Source organism: Solea senegalensis, linkage group LG6 (genome assembly GCF_019176455.1).
Source record: "Solea senegalensis isolate Sse05_10M linkage group LG6, IFAPA_SoseM_1, whole genome shotgun sequence".
NCBI classification, from domain to species: Eukaryota; Metazoa; Chordata; class Actinopteri; order Pleuronectiformes; family Soleidae; genus Solea; species Solea senegalensis.
This window is the reverse complement of record NC_058026.1, coordinates 2,589,785-2,603,392: the sequence shown is the minus strand read 5'-3', so window position 1 is coordinate 2,603,392 and position 13,608 is coordinate 2,589,785. Positions and strand designations below refer to the sequence as shown.

Sequence of the window (13,608 nt, the reverse complement as noted above, 5' to 3'; positions counted from 1 at the left end):
GCCAGTTACATAATTTGCTTTAATTTGGCTAGGCTAATCACACTACACACACACAGGAAGATATCTAGCAAAACTGTTCATTTGCATTTACATTTGATTTTACATCTCTACATAAAACACCATACAAATGTAATCAGAGATGTTGGTTGTTGTTTTTTTTTACGGCGCTACCTTGTTACCCTGCGACGGGTCTTTGTGCTAAGCTAGGCAAACAACATCTTGAAATTATGGTGCCGTCAAATGAGACTCATATATCTCCTGGTTTTATTTGATGAAGAGTTTTTTGAAAAATTTTGAAGGCACCATCATGTGACTCTGGTCGACAAAAAAAAACCACAAAAGAATTTCATAAAATCTAGCAAAGGTTCCTTCAAAGTTTTTCGCAATAATGGCAGGGTGTCTGTGGTGGAGGTGATGAGGTTCAAAGAACTCATGGCGTTACTCCAGTCTGACGACCCGTGAGTGTCTTTTCACGTGTAAAATGCATTTTTTTCTATCACTATATGACTGTACAGTACTGCTTGTATAATTTAAAGCATGTATTTTAAACTTTTTTGTAAATCCAAATGATAAATGTGTACATATATACAGAAATGTAGAAAGTCACAACGTTTGCAGTTAATCTCTAATAGCATGATAATTAGCAGGGGTTTAGTATGTATGTATGTATGTACAGGCTCTATGTTAAATCTTTACGAAGGGAAACACTTGAAAAATCACCGGATATCAGACTGCGTGCTGTCTAACGATAAACTCTGCAATGCATTTTTTGTGCCTTTTATATCAATGTATGTAATCTAGACAATCTTGAAAAGCTTGTGTACAACCAAAATGACATTAAAATGGTTTTGGGGGCAAATACAAACGACCTCATTGTCTTTCTTACGTACGAACATAGAACCTGTTATTTAAACGCAGTCTTTCGTATTTTGGCGGCTTCGAACAAGAGCTGATATTGCGATAATTCTAATTCAGCATCACACTCAAACTGGAAGGACATTTCATTTCACTGTGACAAAACCAGAGTTCATCTAAAACAGACTACATTTCAATTAAAATAAATAAAGCTGTTTTTATTTAAAAATTGTTGACACATGAACACAATACAGTGATTGACCTCCAGCCCTCGTATAATCTGATTTGTCTTCCATGTCAATTGTTTTTAATCTGCATTGCTTTGTATGAAAGGTGCTCTATAAATAAAGCCTGACTGATTGAGTGATCATCCTACTAATCCTTTGTGATGTTAGTAAACTTCTTCCATAATGTTTGTGTGGAGTCTTTTCACTGCTGTCTTCCGAGTGGTAATCAAAAGTTGTCTCACATTGGTTCCAGGTGTTGTCACCCACGGAGCAGAGCGCCCCACCGCCAACCTCCCCAGACTACCGAACTAAGGGCCAGAGTGACGAGAAGGAGCATTTCCACATCCTGCCTCAGCTCCAGGCCAAGAGAGCGGACTTCCTCACCGTCATGTTGACCGGTACTTTGCCTCCACGAAGAAGCTTTGCCACGCCAGAAGAGGAAGTCCCAGAACCTGCAGGGCCAAAGGACGATGATGTCACAAAGAGTGAGTCCAACAGTGAGGCCAGTCAGAAAAGCACTGAACGAAGCCAGGAAGCTGCACCCTCCACACTCATGGCAGAGGACCAGAGGGTTCAGCGGGAGCTTGCTTCAGCCGCCGATGCAGACCCTGACTTGGAGGATGCATCCAAAACCCTTGTCCTCTTCTCTCCTGGAGACACACGCAAGTCTCCCTCTGGTGGTGATCATGGGCTAGAAGGTGAGTTGGCCACACCGTCTGCCCCCACTTCACGTACTGACCGCCTCCTGGTTGGAGAGGCAATGCAGCCTGAACCCTCTGAGACTGGCCGTTTGTCCCCAGCACTCAGGTCAGACCTGAGACCTTCCACTCCCATTGCTCCTGCATCACCACCCTTCACCAAAGTTGAGCGCACTTTTATCCATATTGCAGAGACATCACACCTCAATGTTATGTCTTCCAATGGTCACTCTGCTAAGGAGAGTGACAGGGAAGTCTTGGCCATCATGAAGCAATCAGCTGTAGAGGATAACACCTGTGAGCAGGGGGAAACTCCAGGGACAGAAGATTCACTAGAGGGGCCCGATCAAATTGCACCAGTTGACAAACTCACCAAAACTGAGAGCAGTCTGTCATCTGTCCTGGCTCAGTCTTTGGAGCCTGTTTTGGAAGCAGTGTCCCCAGTTCATGAAAATAATGAAGAAGTTGCTAAACTACGGACAACCGTATCACCACTACCAGCTCCCGCAAGGCCCCGAATCCGTAGCCGGATCCCAGTACTTGTTTCTGAAGAGGACTCAGGTTCTGAACTGTCCTCTTCCCTCTCTGCTCGGGCTCGGCTTCAGCAGCGGGCTAGGCAGCTGGACTTGGCCCGTCTGTTGGTCCAGAAGCAACAGGGTCGTTGGATCAGGAGGAGGATGCTGTCTGGGACATCATCATCATTGTCATCCGGGGACGACGAGCGCCGGCGGGCTTCTGAGACTCTGTCCACTGCGGGCTCTGAGGAGGACACACATACCTCAGACGAGTCGAGAAGAAGCTCCCGCCTTAAAACGACTGTAGAACAAGGTTCAAAGGAATGCAGGAGCAGGATCCCCAGGCCTGTCACCCCTGTAAAGAGGCCTTCGGGTGGGCCTGCAGCCACTTCTCCTCCTGTTTCCTTTCCAGATTCCAGCACTACCAAAGGAGCACCATCTTTTGCCAATGGGTATGATTCTGTTTCTCCCCGTTAGTCAATCAAAGTTTTCATGTTGGTATGGTTTGAATAAATATAACACCTTCACTTTACTCTTCTGTCCACAGGAATCAGAAAATTGGACTTAGCACTCTTAGCACCCAACGGAAATCCATACCTGTGTCACCCAGGTCCTCTTCCTTGTGTCCCCGTCCCACTGCTGTCCCTGCCACATCTGGCAGTCCTCGAATGCCCCTGCGAGTCTTGTTTGGTACCCGGCGCAGCCTTAGCTCTACCCACTACAGGACTGACAGCCCTTCTCCACAGAGAATATGTCCATCCAGGCAGCCACTCTCGGTTCGTGCCCCAACTGTCCCCATGCTACCGCCTAGGACTACTACAGCAACAATGCGGCGCAGCGCCTCACAGGACGTCACTGCCCAGTCCTCCTCTGGCACCATGTCCACCAGGACCAGGCCAAAATCAGCTGGTGTGACTAAGGGGAAAACAAAGGCCAGGGAGAAATCAGTGACCGCTAGATAATACAAAGAGACACATTGCTGAGACGTGTTTGTGTATAATCAGTCTTCAGACAAGCTTCGCCTCAAAGGTTCTCACTTGATTCCATATTAGACTGTGCTGTTACAATGACCTCCTTTAAATCCTTCAGTGTATATGGACCTCTCATTTTTTTTCCATGTTCAGCTTTTTGAACAATCTTCATGGGCTTCCAGTAATCTTGACTAACTATCGTACAGGAGCATTGGTGCCATGGTGCTATGATTATATCTGCTGCTCCCTGGCCAATCCCCAATCCAACTGATCCCAGGAGGTGAAAACAAGTCCAGTTACAAAGACTCTCATCTTATATAGTACTCCCAGCTTGTCCACAGCTCTACTACTCTCCTACTAACAGTACCCTGCTTGGTGTCACATTGCATGGTGAAGTCTACCACAAATACATTGAATTGTAGAGGGAAGATGATATGTACAAGATCTGTACCTTTAAATGATGTGATGTAGTACTCCTTATTGGCCAAAAATTAATAAATTGGACTGGTTTGAATGCCTGAACTATGTAACTATGGTAAGAGATTTCTAACTATACCCTGTACTCATTATAGTCTTGGATAAAAAGATGGATGTGAACACAAAAATAAATTGCTCGGCTGCTAGCCTCCTCCTCATGGTGCGACAATGGGCATGCTTAATTCAATCTATTTTCTGGGTGTTTTTATTTTGTTTATGCTCTGAATTGTACAGAATATAATAGAATCATTTCCCATAAAGACATATTTATTTTTTATCTTGCCAAGCAAAGTCTAAATTTCAAGTCTTTAACTTTCTGTTCTGATGTGTTGGCACTATGCCTGTTTTTTTTGCGCATGAGAAAAACAGGGTTAACCATGAGAGGATATTATACCTGCTTGGATTCTGCTGACAGTGCAAAGGCCAGCTGGTTGTTGGGGCTTGTGATGTGTTTGTGAAGGGGTTGATGGGCACTGAACTGTGAAGTAAAGTCTTGATCATGTGAAAGGCTGTCCTGTCATTATTTTCCTCAATGTTTTTTTTTGTTGTTTATGCAGGATGTGGGTCTGATCTGGGTCTCCACTCCAAAGTCCAGAGACAAAGTCAAGACCAGGACAAAGGAAGGGCAAGAACAAAACCAAGGTAGAGCAAGAACAAGAGTGTGGTCAGGCAAGAACAAGACTATGGTAGGGCAAGACCAACACTAATCTAGATCAAGACTATGGCAGTGCAAAACTAATACAAAGGTAGGGGAAACAAAGTTTACAGCAGGGCAAAACAAAGACTATGGTATGTCAATAACAAGACTATGGTAGGGCAAGAACAAGTTAAAACCAAGGTAGATCAAGACCAAGGTAGAGCAAATCCAATACTAAGGTACAAAGACGGGGGTAGGACAAAACCAATACTGAGGTAGGGCAAGACAAAGACTGAGGTTGGGCAAGACCAAGTTAAAACCAAGGTAGATCAAGACCAAGACTAAGGTAGGGTAAGTCCAAATTAAGATCGATACTAAGGCACCAAAAATGGGCGTGGCAGTATGCTGATTACAGAGAGTGGTCGCACCTGTAATTCACAAACATATGCATGGAAGCTAAGACTGGCCATGGTCACTACAGTCTTCCGTCTGTTTGCCATGTCCAGTTATTTCTTTTGACCCTTTCGAGACTCTGACACTGCTTTGCTTCTACCCACCTACCAAGACGTCACTTGCTGACCAACTTTTTTCTATGAAATCAGTTTGTGTTTTAGTTTTTGCATTGTTGGGTCCGGTCTAAAGTCAAAGTTTAACCCAGTGTTCATCTGAATGTTATCTCTAACAGAAAGACAATTTCTGCTTTTGACCTAGACTGACCGCGCTCGAACCCTGGCAGGTCACAGGCTCCGCCCATGGCACTAAAACTTGTAGTAGAGATCGGCTCAAACCAGTTCTGCTTCCGAGAAAGTCAGGCGGTCATTGTAACTGAGAGAAGAAATGGCACGGCAAAGAAATCTGCTGGAGCGAGAGCGATTCTGCTGTTCCATCTGTTTGAAACTTCTGAATGATCCGGGGACTCTTCTCTGTGGACACAGCTACTGTATGATTTTTATCAAAAGCCACTTGGACAAAGAGGAGGAGAGGAGGATCTACAGCTGCCCTCAGTGTAGAAAGACCTTCTCACCAAGGCCTAAACTGATGAAAAGCACCATGTTAGCAGATTTAGTGGAGGAGCTGAACAAGACTGGACTCCACGCTGCTCCTGCTGATCTCTGCTATGCTGGAGCTGAAGATGTGGCCTGTGATGTCTGCACTGGGAGGAAACATAAAGCTCTCAAGTCCTGTTTGGTTTGTTTGGGCTCTTTCTGTGAGGAACATCTCCAGCCTCATCGTCAATCACCTGCATTTAAGAAACACAAGCTGGTGGAGCCGTCCAAGAACCTCCAGGACAACATCTGCCCTCAGAACCAGAACCAGAACCAAAGACCAGAGCTGAATTCCTCAGATATTCACAGAAAATCACACTGGATCCAAACACAGTTCACACACAGCTGTTATTATCTGAGGGAAAAAGGAAAGTGACATTTATGAAGAAAAATCAGTCTTATCCTCGTCACACAGACAGATTCACTGATGTGTGTCAGGTCCTGAAGTAAAGAGAGTCTGACTGGATGCTGTTACTGGGAGGTGGAGTGGAGAGGAGGAGTTTATGTAGCAGTGACTTACAAGAACATCAGCAGATCAGGAAATTAAAGTAGATTTGGATTCAATGACACATTTGGAGTTTATATTGTCACCAAAACAGTTGTAAGTTTGTTCACAACAGTATCAAGACTAAAGTCTCAGATGGTTTGTTCTCCAGTCTCAGAGTTTACCTGGACCACAGAGCAGGTCTGTCCTTCTACAGCGTCTCTGACCATGACTAGACCACTTTCACTCATCCTCTCTATGCAGGAGTCTGGCTTTATTATGATTATGGAGACACAGCTGAGTTCTGTAAACTCAAATAGTCTCGAATTATGTAAGAAGTGAGTTAAAGGTGCAGTGCATCACTTTTAAATATAAACAAATGTCTTTTGGATTCAAAACACTGTCAAACTCAGTTCACATGACACTGATTAAGGCCTTATCCACACAAAAACTCCCGTTTTCTCCCTCTGTCAGTTTTGAAAGTGAAGTTTTCCATTTCAGCAAATGTCTTCATCACTGGCGTAGAAAAGATTCTGTGTAATCGTGGAGCTTTCGACACTGTGGTGTGTTTGAATGCAGCAGAAGTCACAAAAATGACTCAGTATCGCCATCTTGTGGCCTAACACAGGCAGTGACAATTGAAAAAAGAGATATTGATTTAACTTCAAGGAATCAAAGTTAAAACAAATAAATCATTCAAACTTAATCATCATTTCCAGGTTTGAGGAACACTGATTAATATTTCCTCAGGATCCCTGGAGGATGTTTTTTTTTACAAAAAGTCTGACTTTTCACTGATTTTAATAATTCTAAGGGGAAAAAAATGAATCCAAGAATTCAGGCTGTTAGGGTTTTTATGTTTTTAATTTTGTTTCCAATTTTATTTTTACATGTTGCCCTAATCCTCTAAATAAATCAAAAAGTATTTGTCTTGTTTCAATCCTTTGTCCAGTCCTTAGTTCCATAATATTTCCCATATACAAAACGTCTTATTATTAAGTCAGAATTGTGAGCTTAAAGTCAGAATTTTTAGGGAAAGAAGTCAGAATTCTGAGGAAAAAAGTCAGAATCTTGTGGAAAAAAAAGGTCGAATTTTGAGATTTAAGTCAGAATTCTGAGGATAAATCAGAATTCTTAGATAAAAGTCAGAATTTAAAAATTTAATTCAGAATTTTAAGGAAAAAATACTTAAATCTCAAGTCAAGCTGTTTTATATGTATAGATATGTTTCCAATATGTTGCCCTAACCCTCTTCCATATTCTCATTACCCTCTATTAGTTCCCAACAGCTCCCAAAACATGTTTATTGTACATACAGTGATAAAAAAAGTGACACATATTGTCTTCTTCTACTCCACAAACGTCCAAACATGCTGGTAGCTGGTGAAAGTTGCATCGTGCAGAAGATTCCTGATGTTTTTATCTGAACAATTTTACTGCCTGACTCAGCTGAGGTGATGCTGAACAACAAAGTGACGTCATCAGAGGGCGACGCTGGCACCTTTTAGAGCCACAACATTGATGAGGAGCAGACGGAGACAGACAGACAGACAGGCGGAGACAGACAGCGGTGACAGACGGTGGACTTTGACGCGGACGATGGCGGACTGCGTCGGCTTCCAGGCTCAGATCGCCTCGATCGTCGAGATTCTGGCCAATTCTGCGGTGGCGGAAATCTGTAAGCTGGTGGAGGACGGTTACGCGGCGCTGCGCGCTCAGATGGAGCAGGAGCGAGACAAGAGCGAGAAGGACAAGAGTGCGCTGCGGCAGAAGCTGCGAGACATGGACGTGAAGATGAGGAGCTACGAGAGGAAGATGAGGAGGCGCCTCCAGAGGGAGGAGGGACACGGGGAGCAGGAGGACAAGAGCAGAGGAGCAGAAGCAGGTAGACTGATGCAGGAGACACATACAGGTGTCCTCATGTACACACATGTCCTCATACACACACATGTCCTCATACACACGTGTCCTTGTACACACTTTTTTCGTGCTGGTCATTTAAGAAAGAATCAAAGTTACGCACTTTAAATGAGGAGTCACTGGTGCATGTGTTGTTCTCCAGGACCTGAAGACCTTCACACTCCTCCTGCCTCCTCTGAAGACAAGTCCTTCCACCACCTTTCAAAGGTAAGCTGTTCTTCTGCGGTAGGGATGGATCATATACGATATTGGACTTTTATGTTTATCCCAAGGAATTTTAAGTGTGCGGTAAATGTCCTGTCACGTTCTCAGCAGGAGGAAACCAAGCCGCTGCCGCTGGTGAAGCAGGAGCGGGTGGAGAGAGGCGACTGCAACCTGGACCTGAAGGTGGAGGTGAACATCCGGGCGGAGTGTGGCCTCTCTGCTGGTGAGTGTTTTCATTCACGCGACTTGTTTCCACGTTTTATTACAGCCCTTGTGTGAGTGCTACAGTCATCGGTTAACTGTTTAAGCAGCAATGTGATTTTCACCCCACTCACCTTGTTCCTCAGCTCTGGAGTCCAGTGAAGAGGCTCCTCCCACTGTTGTGACTGACACCAGTGTCACCCACATCACCGCCTCCACCATACTCCCCTCTTCCTCCCCCGCTGACGGCACAATGGATCTGGCCTGCCAACCTCGAGCCAAGCGTAAAGCCGTCAAGCCCTTGGGCAGCAGTTTGACTGGCGGTGGAGGCGGCGGAGGTGGAGGTGGTGGCCCGGTCCCTGATGCTGCACGCCGGGAACTTGGCGTGACAGATGGCGCTCTGAAGCCAGAGATCCAGACTGATGATGTCACTGTAGAAGAACTTCACCCCTCTCAATTGTCGACCCCACTAGCATCAGATGAGCCAAGCCCTGATCGACTCAACAGCCTGGGCCTGGACCTGGCCTGGATGCAGGAGAGGGTCAGCCATCTTGGTGCTGCATACGCGGTGGCACAGTTGGGTTTGGGAAACGCAGAACATCCCTCCGCCTCCTTCTCCTCACAGGGAGGAGGAGACAGTTTAGACGGCCCTCCAACCATGCTCTTCACGGGCGGAGCTCATGAAATGGCTGCGTTGGCCGCTACCTTTGACATGGCTGCCGCCGCCGCTGCTGTAGCTGCACCACCTCCTCCTCCTCCGCCTCCACCAACAGCTCCTTCTGTCACCACAACCAGCCAGAGGCGGCTGTACAGGAGTGGCGCTGCCACCGTTGCTGCTGTTGGTAAAGAGTCTGTGGCGTGCGCGGTGTGCGGCCGTCTCTACCCCAGCGCCGCCGCCCTGGAGCTTCACCAGCGGGTGCACACGGGGGAGAGACCCTTTACCTGCCCTCACTGTGGGAAGGGCTTTGCCCAACCCAACAACCTGCGAGTCCACCTCCTCATCCACACTGGAGAGAGGCGATATCGGTGCACACTGTGTGGGAAGAGCTTCATCTCGTCCAGCCACCTGAAGCGGCACCGCACGGTCCACACGCAGGAGAAACCGTACAGCTGCGCGCGTTGTGGACAGTCCTTCAGCCAGATGTGTAGCGTTCGCAGACACCGGCAGCAGTCGCAGTGTGGCCTATAGACCGAGTGCTGCAGGAGGCAGATGGAATCTGAAGCGTGGATGGTTAGAATCTCTTCACGTGGGAATTCATGCGTCTTCATGTAAGCACGAACAAATGTGACGAGACTGAATCCTGTGATATTACGACGTATGTAGAGTTGATGTTTGCCCTCAGTCATAGCAGTATGTGAACTGTGCTTCAAGGTGGAGCTCGTCTCAACCTTCTCTTTCTCTTTGACCACGTTCAGATCTGGTATTGACATCCGTCCACAGAGATCCAATCGACAAGTAGAGGAACGACCAGTAAGCCAATATATCCAGCGCTTTGTACTCACTGTCATCGGTCATAAAAATGGTTGAACGCAAAACTTTACAACAATAGCATACATCGAGGAAGTGCATTCAGTCACTCACTCACCCACTCCTCTTCTACCACGTGAGGGTCGCGGGGGTTACTGATGCCAATCTCAGTTGACAGTGCGAAAGGCGGGGTACACCCTGGACAGGGACACATAGAGACAAACAAACGTGTGGCCCCTTGAGGAACTGCAAACACACAGGAATACATAGAGTTTATCCCAAAGATACAAGAACAACAGAGTGAACACCAGATCGGCATGTGTGCTTCCGTCTTTTCCAGGTCTCAAATTAAGTCAGTCCTGGTTTTCTCGCTCGGTCAGTTGTTTCCTCTTCCCCGCTTCCCCCGACAACGTTTTTATTTCTTCTTTTTTAGGACACAACCTTTCTGATATGGAGCTGAAATGGTGGCCGAAGAAACCCTTCAAAAAAGAAAAATGTGGTTTTCAAAAGAAAACGTAGCAGTGTCAATGAAGCCTCACAAAGAACACTTCTGAATATGACCTTAGGTTCTGGATCGGATGGTGCATTCAGACTGTATTTTGGCGCGTTCACACCTGAAGACCTGAACAACTGTGATTGGATTCAGGATTGATGTTGGTACCAGGTCTTTTTTTTATTTTTTAAAGGAAAGGATCAGTGAGTGCCTCAGACAGTGTTGACAAAAACACTTCACCCCCCTTTTCTTTGCGTTTACGTACATACAAGTGTTCTTTTAAAAAGTTGTAGAACGATTGTTCTCGCATAATATTTCAACGCAAGCTTGGTATCGCAAATTTTAAACGGAATTTTCAAAGCTGTCAAGTAAAAATTAGGAGTCAGTTCACCAAAGTAACCAGTAGGTGGTGCCATCATCTGTCACCCCACAATTTTTCAACCTTAGCTAGGTTTAGATACAATGTGTTGCAAATTTTAACGGAATTTTCAAATAATCTGTAAACCAAAATGTTTCGGTCCACTGTTATACAGCAAATACTGGGAGGTAGTTCACCAAGATCAGCAGTAGGTGGCGCCAAAGTCTCTGTCACAACAGAAAAATAAGAAGAAGGTGGAGGTTAACGAAAATAAGAAGTAGCACAGCTGGTTTCACTCCATTTTAGTATTGGCTTCTTGTGAAGGAATGTTCCATTGTGTCTCACTTTATATTCTGTCATGTAAAAGGCCCGTCCTTTGTTCGCTGTTTCCAATGCGTCTTCTGTTTATCCATGTTCCAATTTTTCCTCCTCCCTCAAAGTGTTAGTGTAATTGTATCTGTCACTAAAACCATGCTAGTATCGCTAACCCCCCAGCTTAAATTGAGGGGGCGGAGCTTTCTAAACGGCTGTCACTGGGTCCATATTCCATCGTTTTCTGTAGCTCACTACCTCACTCGTTTGTCGGATATTTCCTTGACCGAAACTCCTTTTTCAACTCTTGTTTCAGAGAACTGTAATTTTGCTGCTGCCTCACTTCACTAGCGTAGCTGTTATGCTAATGTATTCCTTCCATTAGTCGCGTGACACAATAGATTGAAATTAAAGTAACGAATGTAATTCGTTTATGTTGAAAAGTCACATATGACAGCTACACTCACTGTCTCCTTTAACTTTAGTCCACCTGGTCCACCAGTTTAGAAAAAGGAGCTACAAGTCGTATGTTGCCAGGTTGGGTTTGTCTGCAATTTAAAGCCACGTTTGGCTGCTTCTGCCACTACCACCTTTTCTTTGGTTTTATGGAGCTTTTTCATTATACAGTTTTTCTGTCGTATTATTGCTTTTCCATTAGGGATGGTACCTGGTACATGGTGCGAGCTGAGCCAATACTAAAATGTGATGTCAACAGACTGCCCGGCCACTGATTGGTCAGAGAGTGTCGTCACTGGAAGAGTCATGAGTGAGACGTCCGACACAAGAATCAAGTCGAACAATGCATCAGTTAAAAAGACTTAAAAATCACTGAAAACATGCGTTATGCTGCGTTCCCACAAGTTTACAAACAAAGTCAATATACGTCGGCCGGGCCAAGTGGCGCTGTCGATGCGTGTCAAATCGTGCCTAACGCACACATCGCAAGTTTCAAACAAATCGCGGCGGCCAATCAGCGTTCTGATTCTCCAGTTTTGGACGCTCGGAGCTAGGGGTGCAATGGATAAAAAAACTCACGGATCGGATCATTTTTCGGATCAGCAAAAAAGGTCTGCCGCAATCTTTTCTCTGAAGTGGGTGTGCGACGTCGTGCACCGTCGTAACGTGGCTCAAGCACTTTCAGCATGTGTTTAAAGACCTCGTTTTGCACAACCGAATATGGCCTCATGTCTGCACCTATAAACACACCGTTTGAGATGGCTTTAGCCCGGTCTGATTGTGCAACAAGGGGCTGCTTAAATCCCGCGGTGATAAGCAGTTGTTGAGCAGCCTTCATTTACTCCGCTCACCATGACCACGCTGTGTGTGGACTGAACATGCGAACCGAAGATATTGATCCGAACGGATCACGGATCAATGATGATCCGTTGCACCACTACTCGGAGCTGTACAACACTTAAACTCTTGTGGAAACGTCTTGTGCCGTTTAACAACAACCGGACACAACGTGGCGAGTTTCACCACTCAATCCAGGGGGCTCCGTATGGACGAGAGGTGCTTCCAGCTCCCGAAGTTAATGGTGAAACTTGCCAAGTTGTATCCGAGAGACGACCATGTTCAGTGGTATTTCAGTTCAGTGACCGTGTCAGACAGAGTCTGTGCACCACTCATGCAGGAAGCACTGAACCATTCTGTGAACAAATCGTTTTATTCGACTGATTCTAATGATTCAGTTACACTCAAAACAACTGCTTTACGAGTCACTAGTTTGTGTCGTGTATAAAACCACGTCACGCAGTTTCGACCCCGCCCACATTGAGGAGGAACTATAAATAACCAAAAAACTACGTGGCCGAGCCAAGCCACACTGGCATAAAAGAAAGGCAACAAATTGTGTAGGAAACGTGCAAAATTGTCCTTTATTTTAAAGCACTTTAAACGTCATTGTGATGTCCTTTAAGCCGCGTTCAGTTTGTTTTATCTCGTTCATGAATTTACCGCGCATCGTCCACTCTCTTTGCTTGTGCTGCTACAGCGACGCGATTCACGGGTGAGCCGTGTTTGTTTTCCCTTGTCTGCCGTCGAATGGTAAATTCTCCGTTGAATAAACATTGTGATGCAGACCTGCACTTTTCCCATGTATGACTGTGTTGTGGTGATGATGTGTTATATTTGTTTTTTTGTCCCGATAAAATAAATAATATAAAGAAGAAAAAAAAGATGTAAAGTGAAAAAAAGTGTCGGAGTTGTGTGTGTGTCGGTGTATTGGTTGTCATGCACATGATGACAAATATTTTGTCTTCTACTATTCTTTCATGACCTGTTCCCATGTTTGAAAATGTATGGGCATCATTAAATGTGTACAAGGTTTGCAAAGAACCTGGCAGCGATGTGGGCATGGTTTCTGTTTTTCTGTGTTTTTCTTATACACACTTATATATATGTATATCTATATATATGTGTATATATATATATATATGTATATATGTTTATATATATATATGTATATATATACATATATATACATAAGGTATATCTGTGTCCAACTTGGAATATTTACAAAATTCCTAAACCAAAGCTGCCATGTTTTGTAGTTTATTTTTGATATATTTAATAGTTGGGTATTTGGTATTTTATTTTAATTTGATAGTTTTATTAAATTTAAATTATTTATTTATTTTATCTATTTTGCCCATGTTTTAATTATTATTTGATCATTATTTGTTTGTATTAATCGTATCATTATTATTATTATTATTACACTCCTGACCAGCTGGTGGCGGT

At 44.7% G+C, this 13,608-nt stretch overlaps 2 protein-coding genes across 5 annotated transcripts in view; both read left to right on the top strand.

Annotated features, from left to right (window-relative positions):
- The window catches only part of ttbk1a (tau tubulin kinase 1a), a 39,186-nt gene extending 34,936 nt beyond the window's left edge, over positions 1-4,250 (top strand). For all 3 annotated transcript variants that reach the window (XM_044027948.1, XM_044027947.1, XM_044027946.1), the window contains exons 15-16: positions 1,336-2,747; positions 2,843-4,250. In XM_044027948.1, the coding sequence (XP_043883883.1) occupies positions 1,336-2,747; positions 2,843-3,257 (1,827 nt within the window). In that variant the 3' untranslated portion in view covers positions 3,258-4,250. The remainder of the gene's footprint in view (positions 1-1,335; positions 2,748-2,842) is intronic.
- Positions 4,251-7,405: 3,155 nt separating this feature from the next.
- LOC122770882 (transcription factor Sp8-like) lies at positions 7,406-11,553 on the top strand. 2 transcript variants are annotated; one of them, XM_044028082.1, is made up of 4 exons: positions 7,406-7,795; positions 7,973-8,037; positions 8,146-8,257; positions 8,382-11,553. In XM_044028082.1, the coding sequence occupies exons 1-4, from the start codon at positions 7,432-7,434 to the stop codon at positions 9,422-9,424; spliced, it is 1,584 nt and encodes a 527-aa protein (XP_043884017.1). In that variant the 5' UTR covers positions 7,406-7,431; the 3' UTR covers positions 9,425-11,553. The 2 variants fall into 2 exon arrangements, with proteins under 2 accessions (XP_043884017.1, XP_043884016.1); XM_044028081.1 differs by having other exon boundaries at positions 8,143-8,257.
- Positions 11,554-13,608: the final 2,055 nt, after the last annotated feature.

Coding starts and splice junctions, on each gene's coding strand:
- LOC122770882 (XM_044028081.1), top strand. CDS start 7,432: ATGAGGAGCAGACGGAGACAGACAGACAGACAGGCGGAGACAGACAGC. Junction 8,038..8,142: donor CCTTCCACCACCTTTCAAAG/GTAAGCTGTTCT, acceptor TCACGTTCTCAG/CAGGAGGAAACCAAGCCGCT. Junction 8,258..8,381: donor GGAGTGTGGCCTCTCTGCTG/GTGAGTGTTTTC, acceptor CTTGTTCCTCAG/CTCTGGAGTCCAGTGAAGAG.